Source organism: Pongo pygmaeus, chromosome 4, assembly GCF_028885625.2.
Source record: "Pongo pygmaeus isolate AG05252 chromosome 4, NHGRI_mPonPyg2-v2.0_pri, whole genome shotgun sequence".
In the NCBI taxonomy this organism is placed as follows: domain Eukaryota; kingdom Metazoa; phylum Chordata; class Mammalia; order Primates; family Hominidae; genus Pongo; species Pongo pygmaeus.
Window position 1 is genome coordinate 35,189,721 of NC_072377.2, and position 19,572 is coordinate 35,209,292.

The window sequence follows — 19,572 nt, forward strand, 5'->3', positions numbered from 1 at the left end:
CCTTCCTTTCTGCCTCCTATTTCCTCCTGCCTCCTCCTCTCACTCTTGCCTCTTTTTTTTTTTTTTTTTTTTGAGACGGAGTCTCGCTCTGTTGCCCAGGCTGGAGTGCAGTGGCATGATCTCGGCTCACTGCAAGCTCTGCCTTCCAGGTTCACGCCATTCTCCTGCCTCAGCCTCCCGAGTAGCTGGGATAACAGGCGCCCACCACCATGCCTGGCTAATTTTTTACGTTTTTAGTAGAGACAGGGTTTCACCATGTTAGCCAGGATGGTCTTGATCTCCTGACCTCGTGATCCACCCGCCTCGGCCTTCCAAAGTGCTGGGATTACAGGCGTGAGCCACAGCGCCCGGCCTCTTTTTTCTTATTCTCTGACTTGGGTCAGGTACTGACCTAGGTCTTGGCTTTATCACTTATTATAGGGTATGTGACTTTGGACAAGCTGCTCTCTGAACCTCAGCTTCTCCGTTTTTAAAAGGTAGAAAATAATATTAATACTACCCATCTGGGAGGGTTCTTCTGAGGATTAGAGGTAATGTCATTAAGAATACTAACACATATTTTTGAGACAAAAGTAGCTATTTTATCATTAAGTCTCTGTGGCTAGCAGGTTAAATTGTGAGCTGGACAGTAACTAATTTCGTTTGCTGAGACATTCATGCTGGTTCTATCAGGCCAATGCTACACTGGATAGTGGAGGAAGAGCACTGGGTCAGGAGCCCGGACTCCTGGGCTCTAGTCCCTGCTTCGATATTTGCAACCAAAGTGAACACAGACAAGCCAGATTATCCAGGACTCAATTCTTCTATTCTTACACTGTCAGACCCAGAGCAGCTGGGTCAAGTGGTATTTGCCTTAATGTACAGCTAGTTGCTTTTATATACGTCAGTGTTAAGGTTAAAAGCCAAACTGAAACTATTTATTTCAACTTGGAGAAAAATTTAAAAATGTTCTAACCTCTCTTTTCATTCAAAACACTCATCATTTAATTCCCTCTTGAATCAGCCCAAATGGGCCCTGGCAAACAGATGGCCCCACTGTACTGATCTGGTCTTAACTGAGTGCCCAAAGTGAGAGATAATGGCATTCAAGTAGAAGCTTTTACCAATGTATGATTGAGGGGGGTGGTGGTGGGTCCCTGTTTTGCATTAATCAAAATACTCACTAAATTGATTATTTGTACAAAATGTTTATCTCTATGATTATGAGTAGATCTGATAAATCAATAAATGTGTTTCCATGTTTTCTTGGCTTTCTCTCCTTGCCCTCTGACATTTAGTGTGTGAAAGTAAGTACCCTCATCCTTCACACATCTTTCTGTTAACACACATGCTGACCAGGAGAGACAGCCCAAAAAGGCTGGCTGAAACTACCAGGCTGAACTGACGGGGACTGTGTGTGAGTGTGAAGAGTTAATTACTACAAAGCAGTGAGTCACACTCTTTTTTGCCTCCTGTACTTACCTCCAACAGATGAGCATCAAATCCTTTTATTTTTGGCCCAGGAACTGGCGGAAAGATGCAGGTCACCATGCTATAAAATAATTCATGAGATTGGCTAAGTGACTCATTTCTGACTTTGCAGTTTTTGAAAGGTTAGTATAATAGCCACTATATGCACTGTGATAGAGATAGGACTTGGAGTTTGGCAGCTCCACAAATAATGATGAAAATAAAATTACAGAGGCCTATATTAAAATTAACTTTAGCTAATTAAAGAGGCTGATTTTGAAGTTAGTGGATTATTTGGACGATTTGCTTCTCTTGATTTTAGCTACTCTTGCCAGATTGTTACTGTTTCACAACTAGGAATCTCTGTTTCATAGAAAGAACATCAGCCTGAAACGAGTCAATTTTTCTACTTTTTATAGCATTGATAAAAGATTCTTTTTATGGGCAAACACACTACATCTAATGGCTAAAATGAGGATTATCTACAGGTTTCCATCATCTTTGTATTTTTTTTTGTCATTATCCTTGACTATCATGATTGGGAGGAAAAGTTGAGAGACAGTGAAGTACCTATAGCCCTTCAAAGCCACTGCCCAGACAATAATCAAACAGATGACAGCAGAAAGGACAGCCACAGAGATCCACACGGTTGTATCATTCATGGTGAAGTCTAAAAAACAAACAGCCAGAAAGCTTTGATCACGTACAGCATCATTAAAAACAAACCAACCTAATGAATGAAACTCTTAAACCCAAGAGTGTTTTCCTCCATCTATATATTTTTTTGATTTGAACAGCAATCCAAAGTATTATCAATGACAGGGCTATTTTCTTTTAAATCTTATTAATATTTTAATATGTTGCATATATTTTATAGTACTCTAAAAATTTAAAAATCCTTTCACATATTCTTTTTAATTGATCCTTAAAGAGGAAATCCAAGGTCACATGGTTATTTGCAGTAATAATAATAAAAGCTAACATTAAGTTCTTACTAAAAGCCATCAGTGGTGTTAAGCTCTTTGCCTACATTGCTTTGTTATAAAAGATAAGAAAACTGGGAATCAAAGAAACATTTACCAATGGCCATATAACTATAGTGTTGCAGGCTGGGATTTGAACTCAGGCTTTCTGCCTCTAGACCCTGCGCTTTTGTTAAGTAAGAGTCAGGACTGGACTAGATGCATGCCTGATTTGCAGTTCAGTGCCCTTTCCAGCATGCCAAGCCAATGAAAGCCCGATACTTTGGTCAGGCAAGTTGTTAGAAGAGCTAGACTTTCCTGTGTGGTTTTGGAAAAGACCCCTAACTTTGCTGAGGTTTGGTTTCTTCACTTTTAATTCTTGATGATAATCATATTCTCTGAATACCTGGGAGGGTTGGGAGGACCAAATAAGGTACAGGCTTTGTAAGCTGCAAAGCATTTAAAAAATGCAAGATGGAGTGTTCCCTTATAGAACACAAGCTACTGAATTAAGATGCTTTGCTGGAGCTGTCTATCTTATACCCTGTGTCTTCACTAAGAGACTGAAGTGTAATCCATGGCAGAGACTGAGCATCGGTTCATGCCTTTGAGACAGGGTACTGCCTTATAAATTCTGGAAGAACTAGAGGACGACCTTGACCAAATCCTCTAAATGACAGGAATAGGGAAGATGGTGGGCACATAATAACTGATCATCAAGCCCCTTGAGGCATCAGACCCATGTCTGTAGCCTTATCCTAAAATTGTTCTCCATTGACAGTAATCCAGGGAGCAATGCTGCTTTTCAAAATGTCTTTGTATTGGGCAGAAAGATTATAAACCCACCTCTATTGTTCTGGCTAAGGCTCAAAATGGTTTCTCTATTAGTAGTTATTATATGCAAATATACAATTTAAAACATATTTAGGGACATAAGCAAAAAAGAGCCGAGATGCTCACCACTAGGTATCTGAATGAAGGTCGCTGGACTCCATGCACTCCAGTATCCATGGTCTGGTTTGCAGCGAACCTGGACAAGGTATTTCTGTCCTGGATGTAGGCTGAGAATCTTAAACTCTGTTTGCTGCCCAGCAAAATGGATCTAAGGTAGGATAAGGAAAACAGAAGTCACTTCTAACATTTGTTGTGAAGAAAGAGAGTTTTCCCCTAATAAATAAACTACAGTAGAGTTAGGCTGAACAATCACATACAGAGAATTCCCTGCTGTCACTAATCCACTGTCTTAGCCCTATCTCTTCCTCCTCTTAAAATTGCTCACACAAAAATTTAGCAGGTTTTCTATCTCTCCATTTGGGACTCTACTTCAGAAAAGTGAAATATTCTGCCTCCTTCCCACTTCATGAAAAACAACTACTTAATAAATGTAGAAAGAATAACAAAATTGGCCAGGCATGGTGCCTCATGCCTGTAATCCCAGCACTTTGGGAGGCCAAAGCAGGCGGATCATCTGAGGTCGGGAGTTCGAGACCAGCCTGACCAACATGGAGAAACCCCGTCTCTACTAAAAATACAAAATTAGCCGGGTGTGGTGGCGCATGCCTGTAATCCCAGCTACTTGGGAGGCTGAGGAAGGAGAATCGCTTGAACCTGGGAGACGGATGTTTCAGTGAGCCGAGATCGTGCCATTGCACTCCAGCTGAGTGACAAAGCGAAACTCCGTCTCAAAAAAAAAAAAAAAAGAATAACAAAATTAAAGAATTGTTAGCCTTTAAACCCTAATGAAATAACTGATTCAATAATAAATTGGTGTTAAAGACATGAGGTGAAAGAGAATTGGGCATTCATGTATGGTAAAGTAGTAGTATACAAATTAAACATGACCTTACAATCAAGGGATCAGTTTGTCATCTCCCCAATTCAGGGGCCAGTTTTAGCATCACTTATGGTGGGTCAACCAGATGGTTTTTGACATCTGATTAAATACAATATAGAGTACATAATATCACCTCTGAATTTACCAATTCTTGGTAAAAATTGTTCAATCTACATCTAATCAAGTCTGGTTACAGGAAATGGAGGCATAGAGAAATAAGCTAAATAACCCCATAAAGAACTGATCAGAGAAAGGTACCAGGTGGGATACTCTATGGGACAAGTGGCCCAGTCGTCTCATTACACTGAAACTGAAGGGATATAACAACCAGTTACAATGTGAGGTCTACGAGCAGATTCTGGTTTGGACAAAGTAGCTGTTAAAGATATTCGGAAACATTGGGAGGAATTAAACTAGGTACTGGGTATTAAATAATATTAAGGAATTTTAATTTTCCTATGTGTGATCCTATTATTTTGGCTATGTTTGGAAATGTGCCTTTTTAAAAGAGGCATATACTAAAGTATGTAAAGATGGAATATTGTACCACCTGCAATTTACTTATTATTTCTTTAGGTCGAAGTATTTTATGTTTATTTTTAATTTTATTTATTTATTTTTTGAGATGGAGTCGTTCTTGTCACCTAGGCTGGAGCACAATGGCATGACCTCAGCCCACTGAAATCTCTGCCTCCCAGGTTCAAGCGATTCTCCTGCCTCAGCCTTCGGAGTAGCTGGGATCACAGTAACCCGCCACCATGCCTGGCTAATTTTTTTGTATTTTCAGTAGAGACTGGGTTTTGCCATGTTGGTCAGGCTGGTCTCAAACTCCTGACCTCAAGTGATCCACCTGCCTCTGCTTCCCAAAGTGCTGGGATTACAAGTGTGAGCCCCTGAGCCCAGCCTTTTTTTTTTTTTTCAAATGGAGTTTCATTCTTCTTGCCCAGGCTGGAGTGCAATGGCACGATTTCAGCTCACTGAAACCTCCGCCTCCTGGGTTCAAGAGATTCTCCTGCCTCAGCCTCCCGAGTAGCTGGGATTACAGGTGCCTGCCACCACACCTGGCTAATTTTTTGTACTTTTAGTAGAGATGGGGTTTCTTCATGTTGGCCAGGCTTGTCTTGAACTCCTGACCTCAGGTGATCCACCTGTCTTGGCCTCCCAAAGTGCTGGGATTAACAGGTGTGAGCCACTGCACCCAGCCTGGTTGAAGTATTTTAAAGTAAATAAAAACACAGCCATTGACTATGGACAGGATATACTGAGACTGCCCCCTCCCACCTGGTGCCATTTAAGTACTCTTACAAGGGTCTAGATCTAAAATGTACTAAGGGAGGCAGGTTGGAAACCTGGTCAAGTGTCTGAGCAGTACAAGAAACTAGCCTGAGGAGAGCTGTGAAGACGAGCCCCCATCAATCCCAATAGAGGGGAGAAGGGCTTTTCACATCTGGGTGGGTCACAACTGCATTGGAGGCAAACACAGTGACCCAGTAATTAGGAGGAATGACCTGTTTTCAGTTGTGAGGGCTTTATCCTTGCCAAAGGCCATAGTTCCTTCAAAAAGCATACGGATCACTCACCTCCCACTCAGCTGCTTTCTCAGGCTTTAATCGAATTTCATACAGGAGCGTGAACCAACCAGTTTTTAAGTCAATTAGGGTAGGTGGAGACCATTTAATCCACAGGTAGGGTTTTCTGTCTTCTGGCTGTTTTACTTCCACAGCCAGCTCCAAAGGAGGGTCTGGTTGAACTGCAGAAATACAGCAAATGCCAGTAGCACTCATTGCTTGCACCTTTTCTTTGACTTTACCATTTTCTATTAGGAATTCCTTTTTCTGTTTATCATCTCACTCTTCCCACTGTACTATAAGCCCCCCAAATACCAGGGCCTTTTGGCTTCTACCCCTTAGTATGTGACCAATCATATTTGTGCATACAGATGAGGTTTACATGGTAAGAATAATAAGCAGCTGGGATTTCATTCTCTGCATGTTCTCGCTTTTCGTCAGTTAGAATCTCATAGCTATCCCCATAATTTTCATGATGACAGAGACCAGGTGATAAAAACTGGGCTGGGATTTTCAAGTGGGAGTTGGCATGGAAGACTATAGGGAAGAGATTTCAAACAGCTTATTTCCCTCAGCTGGGAGTGAGATTCTCCTTAGTGACACACAGTTTTTTGTAAATGAACTATTCATAATCATAACTCTGCAGATAACAGGTTTACAGATTCCATCTTCACTTCAGCAACTACATCTTATATTCAACATACATATTACACCCTGTGGTAAATGAGATCCACTCTCCCATAAGCTAAATGGAGGTTGAGCTTTTTGGCAATGATCCTTTTGGTGATTTCAAAACAGCCTGTTGGCCCAGTCACTCATTCAACAAATGCTTAGCGAATTCCCATTAGCAAAATGACAGCTAATGTTTCTAAGTATTTACTACATGCCAGGGACTGTATAAAATACTATCCCTGCATTGTTTCTTATAATCCTTCAGCAGCTCCATGAAGTACTATTATTGTACCCATTCATTTTACAGAGGAGGAAACAGGCTTAGAAGAGGGAAATTACTCGCCTAAGGTCACATATTTGGTAAAAGTGTTATTTGAACCCATAACTATGTGACTTAGAGGAAGTGGTCTCTACTATTTCACTCTACCACGGTTGTAAGACATTGCATTTGATGTCAGGTGCTGGAGAGCAGGCCTGGGATTAGGCTGACGTGAGTGAAGTGCATAGGATACAAAATTCAAGGAGGGACAAATGGCCAAGAAGCACATGAAAAGATGCTCAAGGTCATTAGCCTTCTGGGGAATGCAAATCAAAACTGCAGTGAGATACCATTTCACATGTACTAGCATGGCAAGAATTAAAAAATGAAACATAACAAGTGTTGGTGAGGATGTGGAGAGATTGGAACCCTCAATACTGCTGGTAGGAATGTAAACTGGTGCAACCACTGTGGAAAACAGTCTGGAAGTTCCTCAAAAAGTCAAACTTAGAGTTGCCATATTGCCCATCAATTCCACTCCTAGATATAGATTCAAAAGAATTGAAAACAGATGTTTAAGAAAATCTTGTATGTGAATTTTCATGGCAGCACTATTTATAATAGCCAAAAGTGAAGAAATCCAAATGTCCATCAGTTGATGAATGGATAAAAAATGTGGTAGAGGCCAGGCGCAGTGGCTCATGCCTGTAATCCTACCACTTTGGGAGGCTGAGGCAGGTGGACCAACTGAGGTCAGGAGTTTGAGACCAGCCTGGCCAATATGGTGAAACCCCATCGCTACTAAAAATACAAAAAATTTGCCAGGCATGGTGGTGTATGCCTGTAGTTCCAGCTACTTGGGAGGCTGAGGCAGGAGAATCACTTGAATCTGAGAGGCAGATGTTGCAGTGAGCCGAGATCGCGCCATTGCACTCCAGCCTGGGTGACAAGAGCGAAACTCCATCTCAAAAAAAAAATGTGGAACAGCTACATATTTTATGATTCCATATATATATATATATGAAATATCCAGATGAGGCAAACTCCCAGAAACAGACAGTGGTTGCCAGGGCTTGAGGAAGGGAGAAATGAGAAGTAACTGCTTAGTAGTGGATGTGAAGTTTTCATTGAGGGAGATAAACGTGTTACAGAACTAGATAGTGGTGATGGTTGCATAACATTGTAATAAACTAATGCATTCAATTGCATACTATACAATAGTTGAAATGGTGGATTTGTGTTTTGTGTTTTTTACCACAATAAAAACAAATGAAGTGGCTTCCTGCTGGCAAGAATTAAAAAAAAATGAAGGAGGCATTTACTTCTGTAGGCTCCTGTAGATACAGGCCCTGTGAGTACCTTCCTAAGACTCAGGTGCTGGGGTGCTGGCTTGCCTCACCCCAGTCTCAGTTCTGCTGTTCAGTGACATTTTCTCCATTCATTTATCACCTCCTTAAATCAATCTCTGTACCAGATGGGGAAAAAGTGACTGTAACTATAGTGTACTTGTCATTATGAGCTACATTTGCCTAAAAACCAACTTTTAAAAATTTGCCATTCATGGTCTGGTTCCAAGATGGCTGAATAGGAACAGCTCCAGTCTACAGCTCCCAGCGTGAGCAACACAGAAGACGGGTGATTTCTGCATTTCCAACTGAGGTACTGGGTTCATCTCACTGGGGCTTGTTGGACAGTGGGTGCAGTCCATGGAGCGTGAGCCGAAGCAGGGCAGGGTGTTGTCTCACCCGGGAAGTGCAAGGGGTCAGGGAATTCCCTTTACTAGCCAAGGGAAGCCATGACAGATGGTACCTGGAAAATCGGGACACTCCCACCGTAATACTGCGCTTTTCCAACAGTCTTAGTAAATGGCGTACCTGGAGATTATATGCCATTCCTGGCTCAGAGGGTCCCAAGCCCATGGAGCCTCACTCACTGCTAGCACAGCAGTCTGAGATCAAACTGCAAGGTGGCAGTGAGGCTGGGGGAGGGGCATCTGCCATTCCTGAGGCTTGAGAATGTAAACAAAGTGGTCAGGAAGCTGGAACTGGGTAAAGCCCACCGCAGCTCAAGGAGGCCTGCCTGCCTCTGTGGACTCCACCTCTGGGGGTAGAGAATAGCTGAACAAAACACAGCAGAAACTTCTGCAGACTTAAACGTCCCTGTCTGATAGCTCTGAAGAGAGTAGTGGTTCTCCCAGCACAGAGTTTGAGATCTGAGAATGGACAGACTGACTCCTCAAGTGGGTCCCTGACCCCCGAGTAGCCTAACTAGGAGACACTTCCCAGTAGGGGCGGACACCTCATATACCCAGGTGCCCCTCTGAGACGAAGCTTCCAGAGGAAGGATCAGGCAGCAACATTTGCTGTTCTGCAATATTTGCTGTTCTGCAGCCTCTGCTGGTGATACCCAGGCAAACAGGGTCTGGAGTGGACATCCAACAAACTCCAACAGACCTGCACCTGAGGGTCCTGACGGTTAGAAGGAAAACTAACAGAAAGGACATCCACACCAAAACTCCAGCTGTACGTCACCATCATCAAAGACCAAAGGTAGTTAAAACCACAAAGATGGGTAGAAACCAGAGCCGAAAAGCTGAAAATTCTGAAAATCAGAGCGCTGCTTCTCCTCCAAAGGAATGCAGCTCCTCTCCAGCAACGAAACAAAGCTGGATGGAGAATGACTTTGACGAGCTGAGAGAAGAAGGCTTCAGACGATTGTTAATAACAAACTTCTCTGAGCTAAAGGAGGATGTTTGAACCCATCACAAAGAAGCTAAAAACCTCGAAAAAGATTAGACGAATGGCTAACTAGAATAAACAGCATAGAGAAGACCTTAAATGACCTGAAGAAGCTGAAAACCATGGCACGAGAACTACATGATGCATGCACAAGCTTCAGTAGCCGATTTGATCAAGTGGAAGAAAGGGTACCAGTGATTGAAGATCAAATGAATGAAATGAAGTGAGAAGAGAAGTTAAGAGAAAAAAGAGTAAAAAAAAATGAACAAGGCCTCCAAGAAATATGGGATTATGTGAAAAGACCAAATCGACATCTGATCGGTGTACCTGAAAGTGACGAGGAGAATGGAACCAAGTTGGAAAACACTCTGCAGGATATTATCCAGGAGTACTTCCCCAACCTAGCAAGGCAAGCCAACATTCAAATTCAGGAAATACAGAGAATGCCACAAAGGTACTCCTCAAGAAGAGCAACTCCAAGACACATAATTCTCAGATTCACCAAAGTTGAAATGAAGGAAAAAATATTAAGGGCAGCCAGAGAGAAAGGTCAGGTTACCCACAAAGGGAAGCCCATCAGACTAACAGTGGATCTCTTGGCAGAAACTCTACAAGCCAGAAGAGAGTGGGGGCCAATATTCAACATTCTTAAAGAAAAGAATTTTCAACCCAGAATTTCATATCCAGCCAAACTAAGCTTCATAAGTGAAGGAGAAATAAAATCCTTTACAGACAAGCAAGTGCTGAGAGATTTTGTCACCACCAGGCCTGCCTTACAAGAGCTCCTGAAGGAAGCACTAAACATGGAAAGGAACAACCGGTACCAGCCACTGCAAAAACATGCCAATTTGTAAAGACCATTGATGCTAGGAAGAAACTGCATCAACTAATGAGCAAAATAACCAGCTAACATCATAAAGACAGGACCAAATGCACACAAAACAATATTAACCTTAAATGTAAATGGGCTAAATGCTCCAATTAAAAGACACAGACTGGCAAATTGGATAAAGAGTCAAGACCCATCAGTGTGCTTTATTCAGGAGACCCATTTCCCATGCAGAGACACACATAGGCTCAGAATAAAGGAATGGAGGAAGATCTACCAAGCAAATGGAAATCAAAACAAAACAAAAAAGCAGGAGTTGCAATCCTACTCTCTGAGGAAACAGACTTGAAACCAACAAAGATCAAAAGAAACAAAGAAGGCCATTACATAATGGTAAAGGGATCAATTCAACAAGAAGAGCTAACTATCCTAAATATGTTTGCACCCAATACAGGAGCACCCAGATTCATAAAGCAAGTCCTTAGAGGCCTACAAAGAGACTTAGACTCCCACACAATAATAATGGGAGACTTTAACACCCCACTGTCAACATTAGACAGATCGACGACACAGAAAGTTGAAAAGGATATTCAGGACTTGAACTCAGCTCTGCACCAAACAGACCTAATAGGCATCTACAGAACTCTCCACCCTAAATCAACAGAATATACATTCTTCTCAGCACCACATCACACGTATTCCAAAACAGATCACATATTTGGAAGGAAAGCACTCCTCAGCAAATGTAAAAGGACAGAAATTATAACAAATTATCTCTCAGACCACAGTGCAATCAAACTACAACTCAGGATTAAGAAACTCACTCAAAACTGCTCAACTACATGGAAACCGAACAACCTGATCCTGAATGACTACTGAGTACATAATGAAATGAAGGCAGAAATAAAGATGTTCTTTGAAACCAATGAGAACAAAGACACAACACACCAAAATCTCTGGGACACATTTAAAGCAGTATGTAGAGGGAAATTTATAGCACTAAATGTCACAAGAGAAAGCAGGAAAGATCTAAAATCACACCCTAACATCACAATGAAAAGAACTAGAGAAGCAAGAGCAAACACATTCAAAAGCTAGCAGAAGGGAAGAAACAACTAAGATCAGAGAAGAACTGAAGGCGATAGAGACACAAAAAAACCTTCAAAAAAATCAGTGAATCCAGGAGCTGGTTTTTTGAAAAGATCAACGAAATTAATAGACCACTAGCAAGACTAATAAAGAAGAAAAAGAAAAATCAAATACATGCAATAAAAAATGATAAAGGGGATATCACCACGAATCCCACAGAAATAGAAACTACCATCAGAGAATACTATAAACACCTCTATGCAAATAAACTAGAAAATCTAGAAGAAGTGGGTAAATTCCTGGACGCATACACCCTCCCAAGACTAAAACAGGAAGAACTTGAATCCCTGAATAGACCAATAACAGGCTCTGAAATTGAGGCAATAATTAATAGCCTACCAACCAAAAAAAAGTCCAGGACCAGACGGATTCACAGCCGAATTCTACCAGAGGTACAAAGAGGAGCTGGTACCATTCCTTCGGAAACTATTCCAATCAATAGAAAAAGAGGGAATCCTCCCTAACTCATTTCATGAGGCCAGCATCATCCTGATACCAAAGCCGGGCACAGACACAACAAAAAAAAAGAACTTTAGACCAATATCCCTGATGAATATTGATGCAAGAATCCTCAATAAAATACTGGCAAACCGAATCCAGCAGCACATCAAAAAGCTTATCCACCATGATCAAGTAGGCTTCATCCCTGGGATGCAAGCCTGGTTCAACATACGCAAATCAATAAATGCAATCCATCATAGAAACAGAACCAAAGACAAAAACCACATGATTATCTCAATAGATGCAGAAAAGGCCTTTGACAAAATTCAACAGCCTTCATGCTAAAAACTCTCAATAAACTAGGCATTGATGGGATGTATCTCAAAATAATAAGAGCCATTTGTGACAAACCCACAGCCAATATCATACTGAACGGGCAAAAACTGGAAGCATTCCCTTTGAAAACTGGCACAAGACAGGGATGCCCTCTCTCACCACTCCTATTCAACATAGTATTGGAAGTTCTGGCCACGGCAATCAGGCAGGAGAAAGAAATAAAGGGTATTCAATTAGGAAAAGAGGAAGTCAAATTGTCCCTGTTTGCAGATGACATGATTGTATATTTAGAAAACCCCATTGTCTCAGCCCAAAATCTCCTTAAGCTGATAAGCAACTTCAGCAAGTCTCAGGATACAAAATCAATGTGCAAAAAATCACAAGCATTCCTATACACCAATAACAGACAAACAGAGAGCCAAATCATGAGTGAACTCCCATTCACAATTGCTTCAAAGAGAATAAAATATCTAGGAATCCAACTTACAAGGGATGTGAAGGACCTCTTCAAGGAGAACTACAAATCACTGCTCAATGAAATAAAAGAGGACACAAACAAATGGAAGAACATTGCATGCTCATGGATAGGAAGATTCAATATCATGAAAATGGCCATACTGCCCAAGGTAATTTACAGATTCAAGCTACCAAGGACTTTCTTCACAAAAGTGGAAAAAACTAAAGTTCATGTGAGACCAAAAAAGAGCCCGTATTGCCAAAACAATCTTAAGCCAAAAGAACAAAGCTGGAGGCATCACGCTACCTGACTTCAAACTATACTACAAGGCTACAGTAACCAAAACAGCATGGTACTGGTACCAAAACAGAGATATAGACCAATGGAACAGAACAGAGCCCTCAGAACTAATACCACACATCTATAACCATCTGATCTTTGACAAACCTGACAAAAACAAGAAATGGGGAAAGGATTCCCTATTTAATAAATGGTGCTGGGAAAACTGGCTAGCCATATGTAGAAAGCTGAAACTGGGTCGCTTCCTTACACCTTATAAAAAAATTAATTCAAGACGGATTGAAGACTTAAATGTTAGACCTAAAACCATAAAAAAATCTAGAAGAAAACTTAGGCAATACCATTCAGGATATAGGCATGGGCAAGGACTTCATGACTAAAACACCAAAAGCAATGGCAACAAAAGCCAAAATTGACAAATGGGATCTAATTAAACTAAAGAACTTCTGCACAGTAAAATAAACTACCATCAGAGTGAACAGGCAACCTACAGAATGGGAGAAAATTTTTTACAATCTACCCATCTGACAAAGGGCTAATATCCAGAATCTACAAAGAACTCAAACAAATTTACAAGAAAAAATCAAACAACCCCATCAAAAAGTTGGTGAAGGATATGAACAGGCACTTCTCAAAATAAGACATTTATGCAGCCAACAGACACATGAAAAAATGCTCACCATCACTGGCCATCAGAAAAATGCAAATCAAAACCACAATGAGACACCATCTCACACCAGTTAGAATGGTGATCATTAAAACGTCAGGAAACAACAGGTGCTGGAAAGGATGTGGAGAAATAAGAACACTTTTACACTGTTGGTGGGACTGTAAACTAGTTCAACTATTGTGGAAGACAGTGTGGTGATTCCTCAAGGATCTAGAACTGGAAATACCATTTGACCCAGCCATCCCATTACTGGGTATATACCCAAAGGATTATAAATAATGCTGCTATAAAGACACATGCACACATATGTTTATTGCGGCACTATTCACAATAGCAAGACTTGGAACCAACCCAAATGTCCATCAATGATGGACTGCATTAAGAAAATGTGGCACATATATACCATGGAATACTATGCTGCCATAAAAATGGATGAGTTCATGTCTTCGTAGGGACATGGATGAAACTGGAAACCATCATTCTCAGCAAACTATCGCAAGGACAGAAAACCAAACACCGCATATTCTCACTCATAGGTGGGAATTGAACAATGAGAACACTTGGACACAGGGTGGGGAACATCACACACTGGGACCTGTCATGGGGTGGGGGCAGGGTAGAGGGATAGCATTAGGAGATATACCCAATGTAAAGGATGAGTTAATGGGTGCAGCACACCAACATGGCACATGTATACATATGTAACAAACCTGCACATTGTGCACATGTACCCTAGAACTTAAAGTATAATAATAAAAAAAATTTGCCATCCATTGCAAAAGGACTCATGTTCACAGTCCATGCCGTCACTCCACTAAGACTGTTAATGGCTCCTCTGGGAAACTGTGGTGCAACAGCCGTGGGGCTTTCCAGAACATGATCTGTGCATCTGTTGGTGCTGCCAAGGCTGAGGGCAAGGTCATCTCTGAGCTGAATGGGAAGCTCACTGGCATGGCCTTCCATGTCCCCACCATCGTGTCAGCAGTGACCTGACCTGCCATCTGGAAAAACCTGCCAAATATGACATCAAAAAGGTGGTGAAGCAGGCATCGGAGGGCCCCTTCATAGGCTGCAGGGTTATACGAGCGTTCCGTGGTCACTTCTTTTATGATTTTGAAAAATATGGTCCAATGTATTCTTTCACCAGAGAATTTGTTTTCCAGAATCAATGAGAATCTCACATACACTTGTTGATTTCTCTTTTTAAACATACTACTTTTCTATAGTGAGCCCCTTTTTTGTGGATCACATTTATTAAAACAGTTACTAATTTCAGAACATTTCTTGCTTTCATTGTTTTACCTTCAAATATAATGCTTGAGGGTAAGGCAATACACACACACACGTGCACACACACACACACACACCTCCTGGGCTACACTAAGCACCAGGCTGTCTCCTCTAACTTTAACAGTGACACCCACTCTTCTACTTTTGATCCTGGGGCTGGCATCACCCTCAACAACCACTTTGTCAAACCCATTTCCTGGTATGACAGTGAATTAGACTGCAGCAACAGGGTGGTGGACTGGTGGTCCACATGGCCTCCAAGTAGTAAGACCCCTGGACCACCACCCCCAGTGAGTGCACAAGAGCAAGAGCAAGACCCTCAGCTGCTAGCGAGTCCCTGTGGCACTCAGTCTCCCACCTCAGTGAGAATCTCCCCTCACAATTTTTATGCAGACCCCCTGAAGAGCGGGTGCTTAGGGAGACCCACTTTGCCATGTGCCATCAATAAAGTCCCCTGTACTAAAAAAGAAAATTGCCATCAAGTCTCAGCTAATATGTTACTGAGTAAATACCTAAGAAAGATCATTTTGAGCACATTTCCTAAACAAATAGCAGCTAATTAATATATGTTTTAAGTTAAATACATACTAAACAATGCTTCTGATAAAAAATTATACAAAAACGCAAATAAAATGTTGAGGATGTATCTTTTAGAGCATACTTTCCCAACCTCAGCACTACTTGTATTTTGGACTGGATATTTCTTTGTTGGAGGGGGATGTCCTATGCTTTGTGGAATGCTTAGCAGGATCTCCGGGCTTTATGCACCACATACAAGTAATACCCCCATCTCCCCACTTCCCTAGCTTGTGACAATCAAAAATGTCTCCGGTCATTGCCAAATATCCTGTGGGAAGCAAAAACAGTTCCCAGTTGAGAACCACTGCTTTTAAGTGTTTTCAATGTAACTAAGTATTACTCAACAACAAAGAACTCTACTTCTGAGCAATTATCTTTCAATGTTGTCATTCTGCACTGCAGGTTATCACTGGATGAGAGTTGAAGTGTCAGAAAATGTACTGTGCATTTTAAAACGAATTTTCGTGGCCTGTCCCAACACTGTAGGCTGCAGTGTTGTACGAGAGTTCTGTGGACACTTCTTTTATTATTTTGAAAAATATGGTCCAACATATTCTTTCACCAGAGAATTTGTTTTCCAGGATCAATGAGAATTTCATATACACTTGTTGATTTCTCTTTTTAAACATATTACTTTTCTTTGGTGAGCCCCTTTTTTCTGTGGATCGCATTTATTAAAACAGTTGCTAATTTCAGAACATTTCTTGCTTTCATTGTTTTGCCTTCAAATATTATAATGCTTGAGGGTAAGGCAATACACACACACACACACACACACACACACACACACCCACACCCACCACACTTATATAAAATTTGTCATTCATCATGGAAGGACTCATGTCCACAGTCCATGCCATCACTCCATAAAGAGGACTGTGAATGGCCCCTCAGCGCAGCTGAGGTACAACAACCATGGGGCTCTCCAGAACATTGTCCCTGCTTCACCACCCTCTTGATGTCATCATATTTGGCAAGTTTTTCTAGAAAGCAGGTCAGGTCCATGACTGACATTGTGGTGGGGACATGGAAGGCTATGCCAGAGAGCTTCCCGTTCAGCTTGGAGATGACCTTCCTGCAACCTTGGCAGAACCAGTAGATGCAGAGGTGATAAATCTCTCTCTCTGTGTGTGTGTCTGTGTGTGTGTGTGTGTGTGTGTGTGTGTGCACAGACCATTGGTAGTTTTTAACATTTAAATTCTTTATTTTCTTTTTTTTTTTTGACGTGGAGTCTCGCTGTGTGGCCCAGGCTGGAGTGCAGTGGCGTGATCTTGGCTCACTGCAACCTCCACCTCCTGCGTTCAAGCAATTCTCCCGCTTCAGCCTCCTGAGTAGCTGGGATTACAGGCATGCACCACCACAGCCAGCTAATTTTTGTATTTTTAGTAGAGAAGGGGTTTCACCATGTTGGTCAGGCTGGTCTCGAACTCCTGACCTCGTGATCCGCCTGTCTCAGCCTCCCAAAGTGCTGGCATTACAGGCGTGAGGCACCGCGCCCAGCCTACATTCTTTATTTTCTTGAACACCATGTTTGTCAAGAATTACGTAGCACTACCTCATATTATCTTCTTATGTTATAAAAGTAACATGTTTAGTAAAAAAAATTACCGATGATGTATATATATACACACACACACTAATATATATATCACATATATGCAACATATATATGTACACACACACACACATATATGAGTTTGGGGCAAAGCAATGGGAGCAATTGCTGTGGGTACAGAATCAGATGAACCCTTCTAAGAACTTCTTCTCCATGGAGCAGCTCTGTCTTCCATGAGGAGAAATAAAAGAAATGCCAGCTTGCCAAGGAAGAAGTGGACATCGATTGCAAGGGCAGGGCAAGAAAGAAGGGTTGGCAAGGGAAACGTACATAGAACATTTGTGCTGAGTGCAAGACGATGAGGGTCAACGGAAAGCACAGGAACACAAGGATCCCAAGTGCCAGCCTTAGTGTCATAAATGACTCGATAAAAAATGATTTGAAATGTTCTGTTGACAAGCATATTGTGAGTTTTCTCATCCTTCTTTTTGGGGATCCATCCAAAACCCAAGAAGACTCAAACTGAGTGTGACTATTGGCTAATACATAGTGGAGTAACAAATTCCTCACCCACTTTCCTTCCCCTTACCTATGTAAGTCACGTCCACATAAAGCTCATCCGAGAAACTGCTTCCCATCTGGTTAGTGGCATTGACCATCATGATGTATGTCCTCCACATGGAGGTGTACTGCTTGCCAAAGTGGCAGGAGTTGGGGCCACCGGTTATGTAGTCTGGACATTCATGCATGAGTGTCTCTCTGCAATAAGTAATGTATTAAGAATGAATAAGAAAGTAATAGAAAGAGTCTTGTTTTTTTCTTCATAGATCAGTACCACTGGCCTTTGGGTATCAGAAATTCCAAGCACAAAACCCAGAGCTGACAAATGGTTCCTTAGGCCTCCATGTTCTGCCCATTTCAGCTGGGAGTGAGAGAGAGAAGAGCATGCTGGAAAGGTTATTTTAGGACCTCAAGTATTCTGCTTCTCATCAACCCTTCCTTTCTATAAGTGTTCTTGTGGGCTCTGGGACCTATATTCCCTGCTGATAAACACTCGAGCTTTCAATGGCCCAGGCACCACCATACCCAGGTCATGCCCATTTGGTTGCCTCAGGAAATTACAACTTTCACCTGTCCACACACAGAGGCGTCGTGCACAATGCAGCAGCTATTTCACATACGTGTTGAATTACATTTCATTTTTTAAAAAAGGGTTCAAGAGGACAAAAACTGATGTTGGTCCATTTCAGACTGCACCAAGTCAGAAATAAAGTGAAGTGAAGTGACGTTGAAAGGCCACGTGGCTCAGTAGGCTGCTCACATTTAGACTCAGGAGCCTCAGCTCAAGACACACTGCACAGGTGCGGAGGCTTGTTTAATTCTGGTTGCATTTGAGTTCCTGAAATCTGTTTACATGATGTCCCTTTGGATTTCAGCTGGGATGACAGTTTTGTGTACAACAAAGTGCAGTCATTGGAAAGCGGGCCAGCTGTCTATACCAGCAACTAAATATTTTCCTTTCTGAAGAAGAGTGCAGCTGTCCCAGGATTTCCAGGAGGGTCTCACTGTGAGTGTAACAAAATGCTTGCTCAGAGATGATCTGGTTTAGCCCTCATTGCAACCTTAGGTCCCAATACGTCCTTTAGGAGACCATGGCTCTTGGATCAGCAATGTACTAAGGAAAAAACCTCACCTTCCTTTCCCTACAAGGTTCTTTATTTTCTTGAACATGAAACAAGTTTGAAAACCTAATGTACCATATTTGTCAAGGATTGTATGGTACCACTTCACACGATCCTACTTATTTTGCAAAAGTGACATGTTTAGTTAAAAAAAATACAAATGACCTAAGAATTATAGATGAGCATCTAAGATTAACTAGCAATTAAGAAACACTTCTATGGGGCCTCAGTTTGCAACCTAAGCTGTGAGAGGGAATTTGAAACATTACATCAATATTGAGGTCCATTTAACCATTTGGCCCTTCTGCTGGTGACAGAAACAGATTGATGGGACCCAAGCAAGAGATGAAGTCTCAGGGTGAGGAGACCTAGGGTGGATGCTCAGAAATGCCAAGCATCAGGGTCCAGCAACACTGATATTGTACTGCTATGGCTGGTAACCTTATGTATATTGACACAGTTTTTAACAGACATTAACAGGAGAATGTGGGCGTGGACCTTAGACTCCCCTTTCCCTGGTGGTATGAACCTTACTGGTGTAAATTCAGGGATGTGCTGTCACTCAGAACCGGTGTTTCTTTGGCCTGGAGAATGGGAGTACTCGTGGGGTTTCATAGGAGAGAAGGGAACTTCTTACCCTTCCCTGTGGTAAGTCAGCGAATAATTGGTAGGAAGTCCTCCATCTGTCCCAGGCTTCCACCAGCAGGTGAATGTTTCCTTATTGGGAGAACGACATTTAAAGATCTCAGGTTTTCCGGGAGGTAACTGTCCTAGAGAAAGCCAGAAGCCACTGCATCAATAT

General features: G+C 41.8%; 1 protein-coding gene across 4 annotated transcripts in view; it reads right to left on the reverse strand.

The window, feature by feature from the left end:
• The window catches only part of PRLR (prolactin receptor), a 179,097-nt gene that overhangs the window by 9,315 nt on the left and 150,210 nt on the right, over positions 1-19,572 (reverse strand). For all 4 annotated transcript variants that reach the window (XM_054487031.2, XM_054487034.2, XM_054487033.2 and 1 more), the window contains 6 exons: positions 19,408-19,540; positions 17,678-17,847; positions 5,826-5,995; positions 3,372-3,513; positions 2,020-2,119; positions 1,462-1,531 (listed from right to left, as the gene is read on the reverse strand). In XM_054487031.2, the coding sequence (XP_054343006.1) occupies positions 1,462-1,531; positions 2,020-2,119; positions 3,372-3,513; positions 5,826-5,995; positions 17,678-17,847; positions 19,408-19,540 (785 nt within the window). The remainder of the gene's footprint in view (positions 1-1,461; positions 1,532-2,019; positions 2,120-3,371; positions 3,514-5,825; positions 5,996-17,677; positions 17,848-19,407; positions 19,541-19,572) is intronic.